Genomic DNA, 15,593 nt, shown 5'->3' on the forward strand with positions numbered 1-15,593 from the left:
AATCAGGTCTGCGAAGGAGATCTTACTATAACAGGTGTGCGGGTGCGATGTACTGTCTCTCTGGAGAGAAAAGACTCTGTTTTTTCGGGTACGGCGTAGACGACAGCAAGTAAATCATAAAGAGTATAAGTATCCGCCAGTTTTCGCTAGCGTAGACGAGGACTAGCATCCTGGAAAGCTCATATCGTCCATTTAGTGTAGCAGGAACTACCAGCATATCCAACACAATGGCCAATCAATCGCCACTACGCATCGCAGTCCTCATCAACACACCTCCTGGCAATGAGTTCTGGAACGATGTCCGCGGGTCTTACCAGGATGCCTTTGATGTTATTGCACCAAATGCCAAGGTCGATATGTACGATCCTGTGTTTGAAGGAAATTTCCCCAATCCTCAAGAGTATGACTTGATTGTCTTGAGTGGAGGGAAAGCCGATGCCTCATCCTCGGAGCCCTGGGTCCTTGGTGTTTTGGACTTTCTCCGTAGGACTGCGCGGGAGTCACCAAAGACTAAGATCCTGGGTATCTGCTGGGGCCACCAAGCTATATCAAGAGCATTTGGCGGAGAAGTACGAGCAGTGCCTACGGGACCCATTGTATGTGTCGCAGCCCGTCCAGCTCATCATCACCCACAAACTGACATATCTTCTATGATAGGCCGGCCTTGAAGATGTGAAGTTGACCGAAGCTGGAATGAAGTTTTTCTCTACCCGATCAGGTGTTAAGACCTACGTGCGTTGTTTGATGGCTGCCCTTTGGTTGTTCGCCCTGCTGATGATTCTCCCCCGAGGTTACCGGAGTTTCATGTACGAGAGGTGGCCCGACCTGGAGTAGGCTTTATTCACCTGGCGGAAAATCATGAAATGTTTGTTAATCAAGAAAATACTGTGTTGTCGTTCCAGGCGCATCCAGAAGTCCAGACCGAACTGGCTAAGAAGATGTTGTTGGAGGAGGATGATGTGTACAATGGCAATCTTTCGGACTGGGAACTAGAAGATCAATTGGCGAAGCTGGAACGGCCAACAGATGGCTTTGAAGTGCTGAGACGGGTTATAGAGTGGGTTAGGGAGTAGATTTACCCTATTCGCAATATAGAGCATGGGTCATGCTAGCATGATAGAGGGGTTCTCGATCTTAACAAACTGTCATTCTTTGCTCGTGTACATTCGCGATGTGACACTTGTAAATCAGATACTTAAAAGTCATAGTCATTTTGCCTGGAACGTTGAGGTCTTGCGACAAAGCCATGATGACTCATGTTAATTCCATAACTAGGGCCGATTCTCTGTATGCAGTGTTAACGGGGAAAGCTCACATCCGGCGCCACCTGATCCTACGAAGACAGCAGTTATATCCATGAATGCTGCTAGAAAATAGAGTCAGTATCTTGAATTTACCGTTTTCAAGAGCCGATATGTTACATTCCTCTTGTTGTGGCGCCAGATGACTCAATCGCCTTCTCCGAAATGCCAAGAACTACACTCAATCTCCGCGGAGTCAATCTTCCAAAATTTCTGGACCTGGCAACTTCATTTAGTCAAGAACAACCATAGACGCTGAAAGAGAATAAAAGTCAAGTATGAATTTCTGGTGACATATGTACCGATAAATCATTCCATGAAGGGAGATGAACAGGTAGACGTAAGCTTAGAAGTGCCATTGCCGGCTGTAGCCTTGATTTGGCCTGGAAGAGTCTGACTGTGTACGATGCTATATTACCACATCATTGGATGCTAAAGTCCCATTTACCGGCATCTGTTCCCTTGAAAGTCTCACTGTAGTTACTGGTCTCTGCATCGTCTAAGCCGTTCCGATGCTATCCGGAAGAAAACATGCCCCTGTTGATGCTACTCCGAACGCCAAGAGCCCACTCTTCCCCCACGTCCATCACTCATCCTGTTCTTCCGGCGTGATCAAAGCAACGTATTTCATCTACCATCTACCTTAAGCTACAGCAATCCTGAAAAAAATCCTACCTTATAGTTACTTTCTGCTCGAATTTAATACATCTGTTAAGTAGCATTCATCTTGACATCTAATAACAGCACACCATGTCATCCCCCAACCCCGTCGATGCCCCGCAACATGTCCTACAGCTCCTCTCCGAACTTCACAAAAAGTCCTTGGAACAGGAAGCCTTGATCTCCAAGAATGGCAAATTTATCTCGACAGCTGTTCTCGGCAAGCTGGAAGGCAAAGGCCCTGCCGCCAACCCGCAAGCCGAATTCGATCAACTCATGCTCGACAAGTTCATCGCGCTGGACGAAGACAAATGCCAGTTTACCTATCAGCTGATCAACTCCATGGGCGCCACCAATATCATAGAGGCAGGCACTAGCTTTGGAGTTAGCACCATCTACCTTGCTCTGGCTGTCGCAAAGACCACCGCGGCGACAGGCAAGTCTGGCACTGTCATCGCGACGGAGAAGGAGAAATCAAAGGCAGATATTGCGCGGGGCTACTGGCATCAGTGCGGTGAGATTGTGGAGAAACAGATCGATCTCAGAGAAGGTGATCTGCTTGAGACCCTGAAGGAAGGGCTGCCGGAGATTGATCTACTCCTTCTTGATAGTGAGATCTCTGATTCTTGACCGACACTTCACATGCTGACAGATCCATAGTCTGGACTCCACTAGCACTTCCTACCCTCAAAACCGTTCTTCCTCGGCTTCGATACGGTGCGGTGGTTCTTACTGACAACACTGTTTCCGGCGCTCAGGGCTACGCGGATCTGCTGTCGTTCTTGAGATCGCCTGAGAATGGCTTCCGCAATATGACGTTGCCTTTCACTAATGGGTTTGAGATGAGCGTTTACCTTCCGCAGGGAAAGTGAACAGAGAAGCAGGGTTATAACAGTGACGATGAAGCAGAATGTATCCAGACCAAACTTGTACATAGTTGCATGAGCTCCTTGACTCAGTAATAGTACATATTCACTTGACGCATCTCATGAACTCAACACGAAGTCATGGCCTGACCTGCCTCCTGGTCCGCAGATTCCAGTTCCTTTCCTGTTTTATATGCAATGAGAGCTTTCAAGAACTCATCGACATCCTGGGCACCACTTAGAGTCAACGCCCCACCTTCAACATCCTCTCCTCCGCTAATCCGAAAGTATGGCACACCGTGAACGCCCTCCCGACGAGCCCTCGCCGCCATATCATCAACCTCCTCCACTCCCTGCCCCTGCTCAAGCCAGGTCCGCACTCTCGCTTCCTCCAAGTACCCCTCACTAGCGTACACGGCAATGCGCACCAGGGTTTCAACATCAGCGATATCCAGCTCATCCTCGAAATGAGCCCGGAAGATGCCTTCGGCAACAACCGTAGCGATATCGCGATCCCCACGTCCATAATTCTCTTCTTCCCGACTAACCAACTCGCTCAACGACATCACTTGATGCGCACGTAGACTATTTCCGAATCGTCCTTCGAACTTGAAATGGATCCCTTCTTGTACACCTAGTCGCTCCAACCGAGCTTTTGCGGCAGGAACTTTATCAGCTCCGAGTCTTTGGGTCATTCGCTCTGTTGTGGGTAAGTTGATTAGGATTCGCCTCGATTTTGGAAGATGTAAGGCGACAGACCTATGTAGGGAACACTTTCCATTGGAGCATCGCGGTCTAGAAAGTACGGTTTCCAGGAGATGCGGATGTGATCTTGGCTTCCATCGGGATAGGTTTTCTGGTATAGACGGATGGCCTTGGTTAAACGGCGATAGCCGATATAGCACTGTATATGGAAGTTTAGATTCAAATGGGTATAAGAAGTCATGGGTGGATTGTAACATACCCATGGGCAAACTGGATCCGAGATGACGGTGATTTTAATGAGTGTCATGGTTGCGAACAAACTGGATTGAAGACGAAATATGGTTGGGAAGGGAAGGAAATCTAGGTAGAGGGATTTCATGGGTTATATAAGTACTTAATGCTGACACTTGATTCGGGTTGGGACGAAAGATGCCGACTAGAAGAGTGGCGTTGTAAATGTAGTTGCCTCAGAGAGAGACATGTTTGACTGGTTCTAGGCGGCAATCATCCGCCGATCGAGTGAAGCTAAGGTTCTTCGCTGAACGCTAGTAAGAGTGCATTTAGAAGTTAGCCTGCTGAAGAAGACTAGTATTTCTGTCTTAAATTCTAGATATAAGATGCCATCACTGGATGATTTATCGCAGTATGTGCCTCAGCAAGAAGTACCTGCATCGACTTAGGATACTCTAGTCGGGCCACTCATGCTGCGTCCCCCCCTGCCCCTCCTCGGATTCGGCGGGAAAAGCCTGCTCTGGAGGACTTTCCATGCTAACCGACCAATACTATCATCGCCTGCAACTCTTGCATATCGATACCTGCAGACCCCACTGAGCTTCAAGTCAAATGATTCCCAACGAAACGGTGGAGCTAGTTGAGCTGGACAACGAGGTGCAGTTGTAGGGCAGCAACTGTCAGGCCAAACAGCTTGACACATCTTAACTTCGAATTTTCTGTACCTCTTCATTCCTTTCCATTTACAATTTTGTCAGTAACGAGTTCAAAGCGAATTATCAATTTCTTCGACTGATTACAGTGCCTGTTGAGACGAGATGGGTGACGGAAATAACTTTGACAACAAAGACAACACGGTTCATAACCAGGCCGGTAGTCAAGTTGTTTATGGCAGTATTTATCATAATACTTTCTATACCTATGATCAAGGTATATCATTTGGTCAAGCTTCTAATTACTGCACTAGTACTGATATCCAGTCACAGATGGCGCGCGGCATATCGCTGAGGATAAGGTAGACAAATATACCTTCCAGCACCCAAATTCATAATCACAGACTAATATATCATCTCTGATATCAGTCTCATCTTGATCAGAAGCTCCTAGAAGCAGCCGCCAAAGGGGAGACTGCGAAAGTGGAGCATCTACTGGACAACGGCGCAAACGTTTCGGCCGCGGATTCGCAGGGCCACACAGTGCTTCATGTCGCTGCATCTGGCGGACACGCTGATATTATCAGCATCCTCTTGCGGCGAGGGGCCGACAAAAATGCGAGAAACCGTTCTAATCACCGTCCTTCGGAGCTCGCCAGATTGCTTGGTCATATTCCCCTTGCGAACAAGTTGGAGCTGAATTTGCTTTAGAGGAGGGGTTTAACAGCTATCTCTATTTTCATAAATCATAAAGGATATTCGCTCTTAGCAATCTTCGATCGTTCCCTGAAGGCACACAAGTCTACTATCGATGCATACAGAACTCTTGATGAATGAAATGCAAGCATCTTCTAATTTACCGTCTCATCCCACACGAACAAGATATCATAACTCAGCGACAAATGTTGCGATCTCGTATCATATTGCGGTAGAGCACCAAGAGCCCGTGTTTAAGTACGCGCGTCTACCGTGCAAACGCCCCAAAGTTCATTCCCCCATTGATAGTCTGCTGGCCTGCCTGGTTCATGATGGAAGCTCCATCATTGTTGAAGTTGAAGACAGGGCTCTAGAATGCAAATTAGCAGGCGTAGCAGTGAACGTCAAGCAGCAGATTCTTACACTCGACTTCTGCTTCACGGGTACCTCGACCATCATCTTCCTCAGTGCACCAAGCACCAATCCGTATCCTTCATCATCCTCCCTCGATCGGAACTTGCAGATGTTCTTATGATCGGCTTGGATGGATATCATGTCTCCGCGACCGGGGATAGTGGCAGAATTGCGGTCAACCACCTTTGCTCATGTTAGCCTAACTATTGAAACTTCCAAGATCTGCAGTTCATTTACCATAACTCCCTGTGTTTTCAACTGCTCATAGAAGAAAGTGGTCAGGATACTGTCGTCGGAGTTGTCGCGTTTTCGCAAAACGTTCGCGAACTCTTCGATCAGGTGCTGCAGTGTGTCCGATTTGCTTTTCAGGTCCGAGATATTGGCTTTGCTGCTCTCGAAGATATAATCCGCTACTTTGTTGAGACGAGACACCCAGTTTGCAATTTCGGAACCGCAGAATGGGGTTCCCAGGAAGACTATTCCTCGGACGTGTTTGCTGATAATCTGTGTATTGTCGGAGGGGGAACTGCGGTTGCCTGCCACAACAGCCTATGATGGCTCGTTAAATCCCCCCAAAATTGGGAATAAATGAAGGGTTGTCAACTAACCTGTGCGCAGACCAAGCCGCCCAAGCTATGAGCTACGAAAATTATCGGGCGCTCTGGCTATTTGACATCCTTAGCTACGATACTCAGAAGAAGTAGTATTGCCTCTTACCGAAGAGGCTCTGAACCGCGATAGCTGAGCACAAAGATCCTCGGCATTTCCCACAATCCCGTTCTGCGATAAAGCTGATGTAAAGCTGACCACCCGTGAATCATATCCAAAAGTCATGATACGGGTCTTGGGTAAGTCCTGCGGAAGAAGGGCTTGGGGCCAGCACACATCGTCGATCGTCCAGGTTGCGTCGCGACTTCCGCCGAGACCGTGGACGAAGACGATACTGAAATGCAAGTTAGCGATATAGTCATACATCAGTTACTAATGTATGTGAGCACATACTCTACCTCCGCTTCGTTGGAGTCGTACAGCACTTTGATGCCATACTGAGGTTCGCTCTCACTGGCCTTTACCGAGCTCCGGAAGATAGTCATGATGAGTGTCTGCTTTACGCAGAGAATGGCGGGGTAAGTGCTTGAAGCTCTTCAGTCAGTCACTGAGGATGTAAGTGGTTTTATTCCATGTCTTGAGTGCCGAGGGAAGCCTGGATGGCTTTATATCTGCCTTCATAATACGCAAATAGCCAGGCACTCAATTTGAATCTCGCTATAGGTATTGCCCACCCTCTTTTTCCTCTCTGCCCCGCCCATTCCTTGGGCATCCTGCTAGTCTACCAGGCGAAAAAAGACAGGTCCAAGCCATCATGCATAAAAGCCCGGCGGATGTCGATCATTCGCAAGTCGAGATGCTGTTGGCTACTGATGCGGCCATGTCACCCTGAATGAACCCGAGGTCTCCGAGATAGCATCACAAAGGCGTATCATGTTTTTAAGCCCTGTTTCCCCAAGGCTTAGATTTTTAAGTGGATGTGACCGAATTGTACGTGGTAAAATTCTCTCCGGAGCAAGTGATATAAGGCTCCAATATATGTGGAACCTTCTATGATGTTGTCTCCATTGGCCAGTGAGGCACATGCAACTTCCCCTCATTCTTGCATGAGGCCATTTCGTTTTTCGTACCTCGCCACAGAGAATTTCACCCTGGGTAGAAAACCCAGAATATGAAATAACCCATCGCTATAGCATAGCATTCTGCGCTCTCGGCAATGGTTGTATTGATCGAGGATGACAGAATAAGTCTTACATATATAAAATCAAGCGGACATTCCGATCTGAGTAACTAAACTATAATGTGCAACAACCACACTCCTTGTTTCAATAGTACCCCATTTTAATGGTGCAGTAATATCGTTCGTCACATTAAACATTAATCATAATATGTACCAATAGTCCATCCCGGAGATACTACGCCGAGTATACTATATCATCAATTCATATCGAGCCCCTCTTCAACGGAGTAACCTCATCCACAGAACCCAGTCCAGCCATACGCACGCCATCCTTCCCTTGGATTTCCCCGAACATGACCTTCAAGTTCCTCAATTCATCCGGAACATTCTCTCGACCTCCCAAGCACCCCTTAGCCGCCAGATCGTCTAGCCGTGCACTTGCTCGAGTGGTACACAATGTCTGAAACATGCCGGTCATGCTAGCAGAAATACCGTTGCTGATCAGCGCGTGTCCGCCAAAGAGAATGAACGCCAACGCCGATCCAAGGCACACAAAGTACGTGGCGATCAGGCGTGCCGGTCGGCTAAAGGAGTATACGTTCACCGTTAGATTGTTCGTAACGGTAACCTGGGTGGTCGTTTGATTCATGGTCAGGAGGGAGATTGTAATGTTTTTCAACAGATCTTGCATTGAAGCGCCTGTAATGTTGAAGGTTGGTGTGTTCGATGGGCCTGTGTATAGGTCTGTCAGGGAGATGATAGTGTTGGCTGATGGCTGGCCGTGGATGACTACATTTGGTGAGCCTCTATTGATGTTAATCTATTACTTGCATGAAGGAGTACTCACCGAGCATGTCAATGTATCCTGAAAGTGCCAGTACCAGTGAATCCTGGATAGCGGCCAGATTCGCCCGACGAAAGATGTCGATTACGTTACCTCCGGTGTCTCCCGTCGTGGTCGCATTGATTTGCGAGTCCAGAGTCCCAGTCCGAGGAGATACGCCGCCGTCGTCGTACATATACGAGCTGTTTAGCTGGCGGATCGGGTTAACATCCGCCGTGACGTATTGTTGGCTCCCCGTGTAAGTGATGTGCAGATTGTAGGTCGCCTCGAATGCTCGGCAGGTGAGGTTGTCGTATTCATTGTCGCTCTTCCAGCGCAGGCCGAAGTCAAAGAAGGATTCTGAGTGGTTTGTGCGAGCAGCACTGTCTTGCGATGCGATGTAAAGATACCCTCTCATGTTCGTCTGAGGGTAGGTCTGATTGACCCAGTTGTAGAGATCTGGAGAGGAATAGTTGCGGCACTCGAAGCTGGGGCCCGGTATGCTAATACTGTAGGAGCAATCGGAAGCACACGGAGACGAAGCTGGAAGGTAATGCCCCGCCATCATGGCCTGTCTTGCGACGCGGGTAAGCTTATAACTAGGTCCACTATTGAAGTCGTTAGGGCCTCTGTCCACAGTGCAATCAATAATCACGTTCAGTCTAACCTATAGACATCGTAAGAATTGGGCTGCCACAGTGCTTCGGTCATCATGCCAGCAAAAGTGCCATTTCCAATGAAGGCTGGGTCAAATGTCGGAACCGATTGGTTGGCCAAGGTATGGAACGACTTGGACTCGACGGTCAGGGCACCCGCTGGGAAGATCATGGCGATGGGAATACACCAACATATTAAGGCGCAAATAAACGGGATAGGAGCCACCGTTAGGAGCTGCACATTTCCGAGGTAGAGGGGGTTCGTCAGCACTGAGAGGAAGGCGTCAATGTCGCCGATGCGCATCGGGCGCGCGCGCAGGTCCTTCCACAGCATCTGAATGAAAGACATTCCCAACGCGGCGGCCAGAAAGGTCCGGAACCCATTCACGAATACAACAGATAGGGCTGTCACGTATGGCTGCTTGATGGTCTTTTCGACTTCACGCTGGTCCAGCCAATGAAAGAGACCGAGATGCATGGAGGCCACAGAGGCCGCTGAAACGCACAGTCAATAAAGCTTCCATTTTTGGTAAAGAAACGGCGCCGACATAAAAAGGCACCTCGTCCTCTACATAAGGAAAGCCTACCTAAGAGAAAGCAAGTAATGATGGAGCTTGGTGTCATCCACCCAATGGTCCAGTGGGACGTGCTGGTAGTGCCCTTTTCGAGCGTGGATGCGACCGACGAAGGGGTTGCTGGAGGTTCATCGGAAAATCCTTTTTCATTTTGGGGTACAGTAGCCTCTGCGTGTGCATTGCCAGTTGAGTTTGTATTGCTCTCCGATACTACCTCTACTTCCGGTTCTCCTTGATCCGCCAGCGTGTAGTGATGCTGAGGCGCCATGAGGAAGGCTGCAGTCTGCCAAGCGGACGGCGAAGAAAAGTGGACGAACAGATTGCAAGACGGCCTCGAGACATTTAAGGCCCGGCTCATCTCCGAACAAAGGACGAAAGTAGGCCCATGCGGCGCAGCAACCCCGCCTCCAGGGATGAATTGCGAATTTGGCCGCAGGGCCGAGATAGGCTGAGCTTCGGAACGAGCCACCCTCCATTGCGTTAATGGATTCCGGTGCAACGGAGACTTGGGACATGCATCCGGGCAGCAGCATCACATGGAGGGGAAATTCAGCTAGAGCAGTCAGGTTGAGAACACAGCGAGCGTGTCAGCGCTAGTCAGCAACGGCGCAGGATTAGCTCCAACCGGGCCCTGATCGTGAGGTTATCCCTGCATTCACCCGCTTTCAAACGATCAGCTATTGGCTGGGAAAGCCATCGCAATCAACGAGATACCTTTAATAACTATCCGCAGGTGCGCCAGGCAGGGTTCATCGCAGGCCACGTACACGCGACCGAACAGTCGGGTGGAAGCACTGCCTCGTTCTGCCTGTCTGCCCGCAGCAAATAACCCATTATTCTCTGGTGAATGCACATCACGATATATTAAATCCACACTACGAAAATGGCTCGGAATGATTAAACAGCGTCTACCCAGGACTGGTCGTCCCAGGCTGGCATGCATTTGATCTGCTTTGGTGGCTCTTTCTGCCAATGGACGAGCTCATCATGAGGGGAATATCGCCCTTCCAATATCGTATGAACGTAACCCTTCTCCTCCTTGGCCCTCAATGACCAGCGATACTCATATGCAACATTCACAGTGGGAATAGCAAGCACTTTCCCAAGACCCAGGCGCCAGAGATCTTGTGCCAGCAGTGTAGGCTCCCCCATATAGCACTCACCCTCCTCTGAATACCGGAATTCCACGTGCCCGTCAATGAATGGGCCACTGTCTAAGGTAACCATTCCACCCCAGCAGCTATAGACCTGCACGGGAAGATACTTAAAAAAGCGCTCACGGGTGGGACCATGATGAGAGAAAAGGTTATGCGAGTCCCATATCCGCCCATCAGATGAAATGTCAAAGAAGAGATCTCCAGAGAGGTCTCGGGATACCCAAACATCATGAATGACTCCTTCCTCTCTCCAGTCAAATGCGCATGTCATTGTCGCATCTTGCACTTTTTGCTGGTACACTAACTCTAGTATGTCCTCAGCGCAGATACCGATGTCGTTGATAAATATGATCATGGGATCGTGACCAAAGGGACTGCCCTTCTGTCTGGCTCCTGTGATCAGGGGTTCAAGGGCCATATTTCGAAGTTCAGACAGATCCTTGATGCGATTTTCCCCGGGCCCGAGCGGATTTATCGGGCTTCGGGAGAAGTAGTATCGCACCCCCATAGCATCCAGCTCCGGCTTCAAACGAGACAGGATCTCATATGTTCCATCTGTTGACCGACCCTCCACGATCGACAAAGCGCAGTGTTCCGGCCCCAGATATCGAATAGCCTCCAGAATGCTCCCCATCAGAGGGAGAATAATATGAATCACTTGGTAAAGGTTGAGGGCAAAGAAGTATTGGATTTTCGGGTGCTTTCCGTCGACCGGAATCAGTGTATGGTAACGCTGGCTGATTGTCGCGGGACACTCAAGGTGAGCTGTCGCAGTCATGTTATGGTTGATAATGCCGCACACGAATTGATGGATCTCGACCGGGGTGTAGTCGCTTTCAGCCTTCATGCGCGAGTGGAGGTCTTCGGATACTGATGCAAGGTCGAACCCAGTGCACGAGCTATGGGCACGAGGCGCTAACCACCGTGGTTTCTCATCGCTGAGAAGAAGGAAGAGAATAGCTGAGGCCCCAAGGATTAGCAAAAGCCTTCGCCATGTTCTCGGGCGTCCGAATGTCATCCTGGCTCAGGCATCAGAAGAATTGAAGATTCGCGCAGACAAGATGAAACAAACGGGTTGTCAGTATTGATTCGGGAGTATCGGTCTTTTAAAAAGAAAGCAAAGCCTTGACGCCCACGCTAACATTATAGCATCATTAGCATGGGTGCTGGATCTACATTGTGAACTTCCCTGACGGGTCCTGAATCCTTCTCCGCAAATGTTGACTGTCAGCGGCGGCTGTAAACAATGATACCAACTTGATACCTACTGGTCAGAACTTGTCAGATCGAGAATCGCACCACTCAGGGCTGTGTTGTCTCGGCAGTGCATTCTTGTGACGACGATGCCAACTGCAAGAAAATCATTGTTTTGTTAGCTTTTTATTGAAGTGAGATCTCTCTCTCAATCTAGCTACTTGTATCTGACGTGGCTTGCGCCAACAGGCTCAAACTTTCTGCCCTACCAGATGGCGAACAAAGTTAAAATAAATTTAGATGGATGGTTAGTAGTTGAGATGAATGAGGCTTCTGCCTGTAACATTGGGTAACAATACAATACAAATATGGCCCCAACAGACCAATTCCGACTACGAACCCTTTAGTATAATTAGTATAATTAGTATCAAAGTAGTGCGCAATGGCGGCTGCACAGTGGAGATGCGTGTCGCCGCAAAGCTTCTCTCATTCGAGGAGCATCCACACTACCACCTCCAGCCTAGCCGGGGTCCGCGTCACTAACTTCATGAACGGCGCGTATCGCCAAGCAAAAAGTCAGCTGGAGTGGAGATTCAGGGGCTCGTGCTTGCTTTCAGTTCTTCCGACTCTCCGAGGGTCCCGTCCAGAGAGCATTCAGCCTTGCGCCGCAGAGGTCGATCGGAAATTTGCCAAGTAAGAGGCACAACTCAACGCTCTAAAGCTGACGTAGAAGCACCTACCCTATATGTATTAGCCTCTTGGTCTTGAGTGCTTATGGTGTCAATGCTCTTACATTAATCACTGGGGCTAATTTATCTTCGTTATGAGCTGTTTGGACTGACTTGATCATTGTCTGTTTCATCTCATTCTCGGCTCCTACGGAAACGAGCTTCCCGACTTGGAATCTCTCTTAGTCTTGCGAACTGGTCTAATCTAAGCAAGTCTAGCCCAACAAATTGGCGAATGGCCTTCCGTTGACCCACTCAATTTCGAAAGATTGGAGAAAGAAAGGAGGGGAAAAGACGACTAAAAGAAAGAAATAAAATAACGATTCTCGGCCGATCACACCCTTCCACCTCTATGATGAGCTTGTGTCCGCTCTACAATATGGAGGGCACGCTCGCTCCCATGTAAGGGAGATTTTGAGTCACTGTCACAGAGTAGAGCCTTCATTATGGACAGTTTTCCTTTAGTACCGAGACCGGCTAATTGCAGTCTCATGTTGGTAGTATGCTGTCTTAGTGAGCGGAAGGAACATTGTGGGCTTCCACGCAGGCTCTGATAAGAACCACCAAATCTAGCTTCTAAGCCCAACCCATTCTTGTGAGATAAGTCAATCTTACTGCCGCATATACGCAGGTCAGCCGTTCACCTCTATCTCCTAGTTTTGATGCTCTATACGAGGGTAGTCGTGTCTGCTCCACAAACTTGGCAACCGTACTGCTTAGGCCCTCCACTTCTGAGGTAGAAGTCACTAAGATACCTTGACCTCAAAGTTCAGTTACTCAGCGATCAGCGATACCTAAGGCAGAGTTTCGTTGTAAAGAATTAAGTTAAAGTTATAAGTTCACCGAACCAGAAACCACACAACGCTATAATCATGGTGACTTGGTCAGGTGGTCTACATTTCCTGTTGGTATGCTGATTGGGTCGATCTTGGGTAACTCAAGATTTGCGGGATCATTGAACACAAATCTCTCTGTGTGATGGCTGTGCAAGCCATTCGCGTCTCGGCGAAATTCTTACGCTTGAAGCCTCGGAGCACTCCTGGCGAGAACCGTAAACAAGCATAATCTGGTTGTGGGTCATCTGGCACCTTGATCCAATGGTAGCAAGCACGGAAGTTTCCTCTTCTGATACATCCAGTCTAGGTTCGAGAAACCCTGGCCAATACTCTTTGGAGATGCCCAGGATAATACCCGTAGCCTATATAGCATCCATCAGGCAAAGGTCCATGTATGAGTGGAGATTATGTGGGTTAAACACCTGTAAGAAGGCTAGTCTGCTTCAACTTCCACATATACACAATTGCCTTCGTGTACCGATCTTCTTCACTGACATAGGCCTGAGCTACCCGTATTCGACAATTGGCACGCCTGTCTCCCGGCTCGGCGTAGGCATATAGACATGTTCTAACATGTCATATGTGCAGGCGTACGGGGTTACCGTGAACGGAGCAAGGGGCGCTGCATAACTTTAACTCAATGTGGCAGTAAGCTGTCGTTGATCTTTACTTCACACGCTGCCACCGGCTCCCCAAATGGCAATTGGCCTAAGTATCAGGCGTACTGCGATGATATGCCGAATACCTATAAAGCTTCGATGGCTGCACGAATACTTCATGTGTCGAAGTCCCCACTAGACCAAATTGAAGAATAAATTTGCAACAATGACTACATTTCTCGTGCAAGAAGACACGTACAACACGAACAACATCGACTTCAAGATACGGGGAATCCCGGATTCTTCTAGCACTTTCGTCATTGACTTCAAGGCTTTCTTCGGTGTCAGACCCCAGCATGTCAGCCGGAGGTTTAGCATCTCCCTCTCAGATCTCAGCTACCAGCCGAAGGTATGTAGTCACTTTTACCCTTCATCCTTCGTTCATGTACCAACACCACCGTATAGATCTACAACCCCCGTGCCGACTGGGCAGTAACTGCTGCCTTCAACTCGTTCCAGGCGCTCCAGGCTTCAACACACAATCCAGTGCAACGCTTTGCAACCATCGGTACTGGCTCAGGTACCGACGCCATTGCAGCGCTGGATGTCTTCGCTCAACTCCGCAGCATCGTCATGACAGATCTCCATGATGAAGTCGTCGACAAGGCCAAGATCAACCTGATGTCTGCCACTGAAAAGGTCGACGGCCGGGTGAGGGCGGTTGCCAGAGACGCTACTGGTCTGTCTGGTCATAGCTTAGTGCCTCTTAAAGATCAGGTGCCTTTTGACCTGATATATGAGTGAGCTTTCCCTCACGAATCTCACGATCCTGAAGTTGAAGAATACTGAACAGCATTCTAGAAATCTCCCCAATATTCCCCTACCGGATGACGCTGATCTCCAGGACGGTCAAACCTCCTCGACCTACTTTGATTGCTCAGACGTGTCGGGAATGGTTCCCTCGTTCGTGTCTACAGCTCTTCTAGACCTTCACTATGTCTGTCTCTTGCAGGCGAAGACCTTCAATCTGCTCACCGAGACTGGCGTCATCCTGTCTAGCATGGGCGGCAGAATCCCAATCGACACCATGCTCCGGCTAGCAGATGCAGCAGGTTTCACCGGAAGAATCCTGTCCATGTCTTGGAAAGTGCAGAGTGAGCCAGACTCGGTGATTGAAGGATACGCGACTCAGCAGGAGAAGGGACTCGGACCGGTAAGCTTACTGCCACTCCGCATCAAGGGCTTCTGAGACCTTAGTAAGTTTAAACAACAAGCTAATCACGAACGTGCAGTTCTATTTCTACCGCGTGAGTACGCTACGGCGCGTTTTCGGTCACCTAACAGCGGCTGAGGCTGGACTACGTGCTCTGGAGATAGAGAATGAGCTTTTGCCTCACCGGCTGGATGCAGTGACTGCTTTGAAAGCTCACAAGCAAGGTATCGATATTGGTCACCCAGTTGTCGTTATGGCTAGCACTAGACATTGAGGTTGTCTTGTGATTGATTGATTGTTATCGGTGTTTACCTTTTTACGATATAACTCGAGCCCGGAAAAATAAAATCGGAATCCGTTTAGGAGAGGATTCTGTACGAAAAGTACTTGTTGCTTTGAAAGACTATGATCGCGGGCTTCCGTCGGTCTTTTAGTTCAATTTAACTTGCATTTCCTCTCAAATTGGCACCTTATCTCGGTGAATTGAATGAATTCTTACTTTGTTCTAAGACCATCCTCTTTGTCTGACTAGATCATGAAGGTGACACACAAGCTCA

At 48.8% G+C, this 15,593-nt stretch overlaps 8 protein-coding genes across 8 annotated transcripts; 4 read left to right on the forward strand and 4 right to left on the reverse strand.

Annotated features, from left to right (window-relative positions):
* Positions 1 to 200: 200 nt before the first annotated feature.
* Positions 201 to 1,143, forward strand: BO79DRAFT_163995 (type 1 glutamine amidotransferase). The gene is made up of 3 exons (XM_025679172.1): positions 201 to 596; positions 658 to 758; positions 791 to 1,143. Exons 1-3 carry the CDS (start codon positions 228 to 230, stop codon positions 1,071 to 1,073), a joined length of 753 nt encoding a protein of 250 aa, XP_025544215.1. The 5' UTR covers positions 201 to 227; the 3' UTR covers positions 1,074 to 1,143.
* Positions 1,144 to 1,888: 745 nt separating this feature from the next.
* Positions 1,889 to 2,976, forward strand: BO79DRAFT_185754 (O-methyltransferase). The gene is made up of 2 exons (XM_025680421.1): positions 1,889 to 2,571; positions 2,622 to 2,976. The coding sequence occupies exons 1-2, from the start codon at positions 2,052 to 2,054 to the stop codon at positions 2,831 to 2,833; spliced, it is 732 nt and encodes a 243-aa protein (XP_025544216.1). The 5' UTR covers positions 1,889 to 2,051; the 3' UTR covers positions 2,834 to 2,976.
* Positions 2,799 to 3,936, reverse strand: BO79DRAFT_206406 (DsbA family oxidoreductase). The gene is made up of 3 exons (XM_025681967.1): positions 3,792 to 3,936; positions 3,587 to 3,731; positions 2,799 to 3,527 (listed from the first exon to the last, which is right to left on the reverse strand). The coding sequence occupies exons 1-3, from the start codon at positions 3,837 to 3,839 to the stop codon at positions 2,956 to 2,958; spliced, it is 765 nt and encodes a 254-aa protein (XP_025544217.1). The 5' UTR covers positions 3,840 to 3,936; the 3' UTR covers positions 2,799 to 2,955.
* Positions 3,937 to 4,182: 246 nt separating this feature from the next.
* BO79DRAFT_185760 (ankyrin repeat domain-containing protein) lies at positions 4,183 to 5,208 on the forward strand. Its single transcript, XM_025680422.1, has 3 exons — positions 4,183 to 4,693; positions 4,750 to 4,778; positions 4,846 to 5,208. The coding sequence occupies exons 1-3, from the start codon at positions 4,582 to 4,584 to the stop codon at positions 5,125 to 5,127; spliced, it is 423 nt and encodes a 140-aa protein (XP_025544218.1). The 5' UTR covers positions 4,183 to 4,581; the 3' UTR covers positions 5,128 to 5,208.
* Positions 5,209 to 5,380: 172 nt separating this feature from the next.
* On the reverse strand, positions 5,381 to 6,620 carry BO79DRAFT_164006 (esterase/lipase family protein; the record flags this gene model as incomplete). The annotated part of the gene is made up of 6 exons (XM_025679173.1): positions 5,381 to 5,482; positions 5,536 to 5,709; positions 5,764 to 6,075; positions 6,135 to 6,191; positions 6,244 to 6,469; positions 6,529 to 6,620. 6 exons carry the CDS (start codon positions 6,618 to 6,620, stop codon positions 5,381 to 5,383), a joined length of 963 nt encoding a protein of 320 aa, XP_025544219.1.
* Positions 6,621 to 7,401: 781 nt separating this feature from the next.
* BO79DRAFT_284039 (uncharacterized protein) lies at positions 7,402 to 9,601 on the reverse strand. Its single transcript, XM_025688206.1, has 4 exons — positions 9,322 to 9,601; positions 8,746 to 9,229; positions 8,103 to 8,686; positions 7,402 to 8,044 (listed from the first exon to the last, which is right to left on the reverse strand). The coding sequence occupies exons 1-4, from the start codon at positions 9,575 to 9,577 to the stop codon at positions 7,518 to 7,520; spliced, it is 1,851 nt and encodes a 616-aa protein (XP_025544220.1). The 5' UTR covers positions 9,578 to 9,601; the 3' UTR covers positions 7,402 to 7,517.
* A 605-nt stretch (positions 9,602 to 10,206) lies between these two features.
* On the reverse strand, positions 10,207 to 11,672 carry BO79DRAFT_234438 (glycosyltransferase family 69 protein; the record flags this gene model as incomplete). The annotated part of the gene is made up of 1 exon (XM_025684374.1): positions 10,207 to 11,672. The coding sequence occupies exon 1, from the start codon at positions 11,482 to 11,484 to the stop codon at positions 10,207 to 10,209; it is 1,278 nt and encodes a 425-aa protein (XP_025544221.1). The 5' UTR covers positions 11,485 to 11,672.
* Positions 11,673 to 14,049: 2,377 nt separating this feature from the next.
* Positions 14,050 to 15,310, forward strand: BO79DRAFT_223871 (uncharacterized protein; the record flags this gene model as incomplete). Its single annotated transcript, XM_025683629.1, has 4 exons — positions 14,050 to 14,232; positions 14,289 to 14,623; positions 14,685 to 15,036; positions 15,116 to 15,310. 4 exons carry the CDS (start codon positions 14,050 to 14,052, stop codon positions 15,308 to 15,310), a joined length of 1,065 nt encoding a protein of 354 aa, XP_025544222.1.
* Positions 15,311 to 15,593: the final 283 nt, after the last annotated feature.

The sequence above is a fragment of the Aspergillus costaricaensis genome, assembly GCF_003184835.1.
Source record: "Aspergillus costaricaensis CBS 115574 unplaced genomic scaffold BO79scaffold_2, whole genome shotgun sequence".
Taxonomy (NCBI): domain Eukaryota; kingdom Fungi; phylum Ascomycota; class Eurotiomycetes; order Eurotiales; family Aspergillaceae; genus Aspergillus; species Aspergillus costaricensis.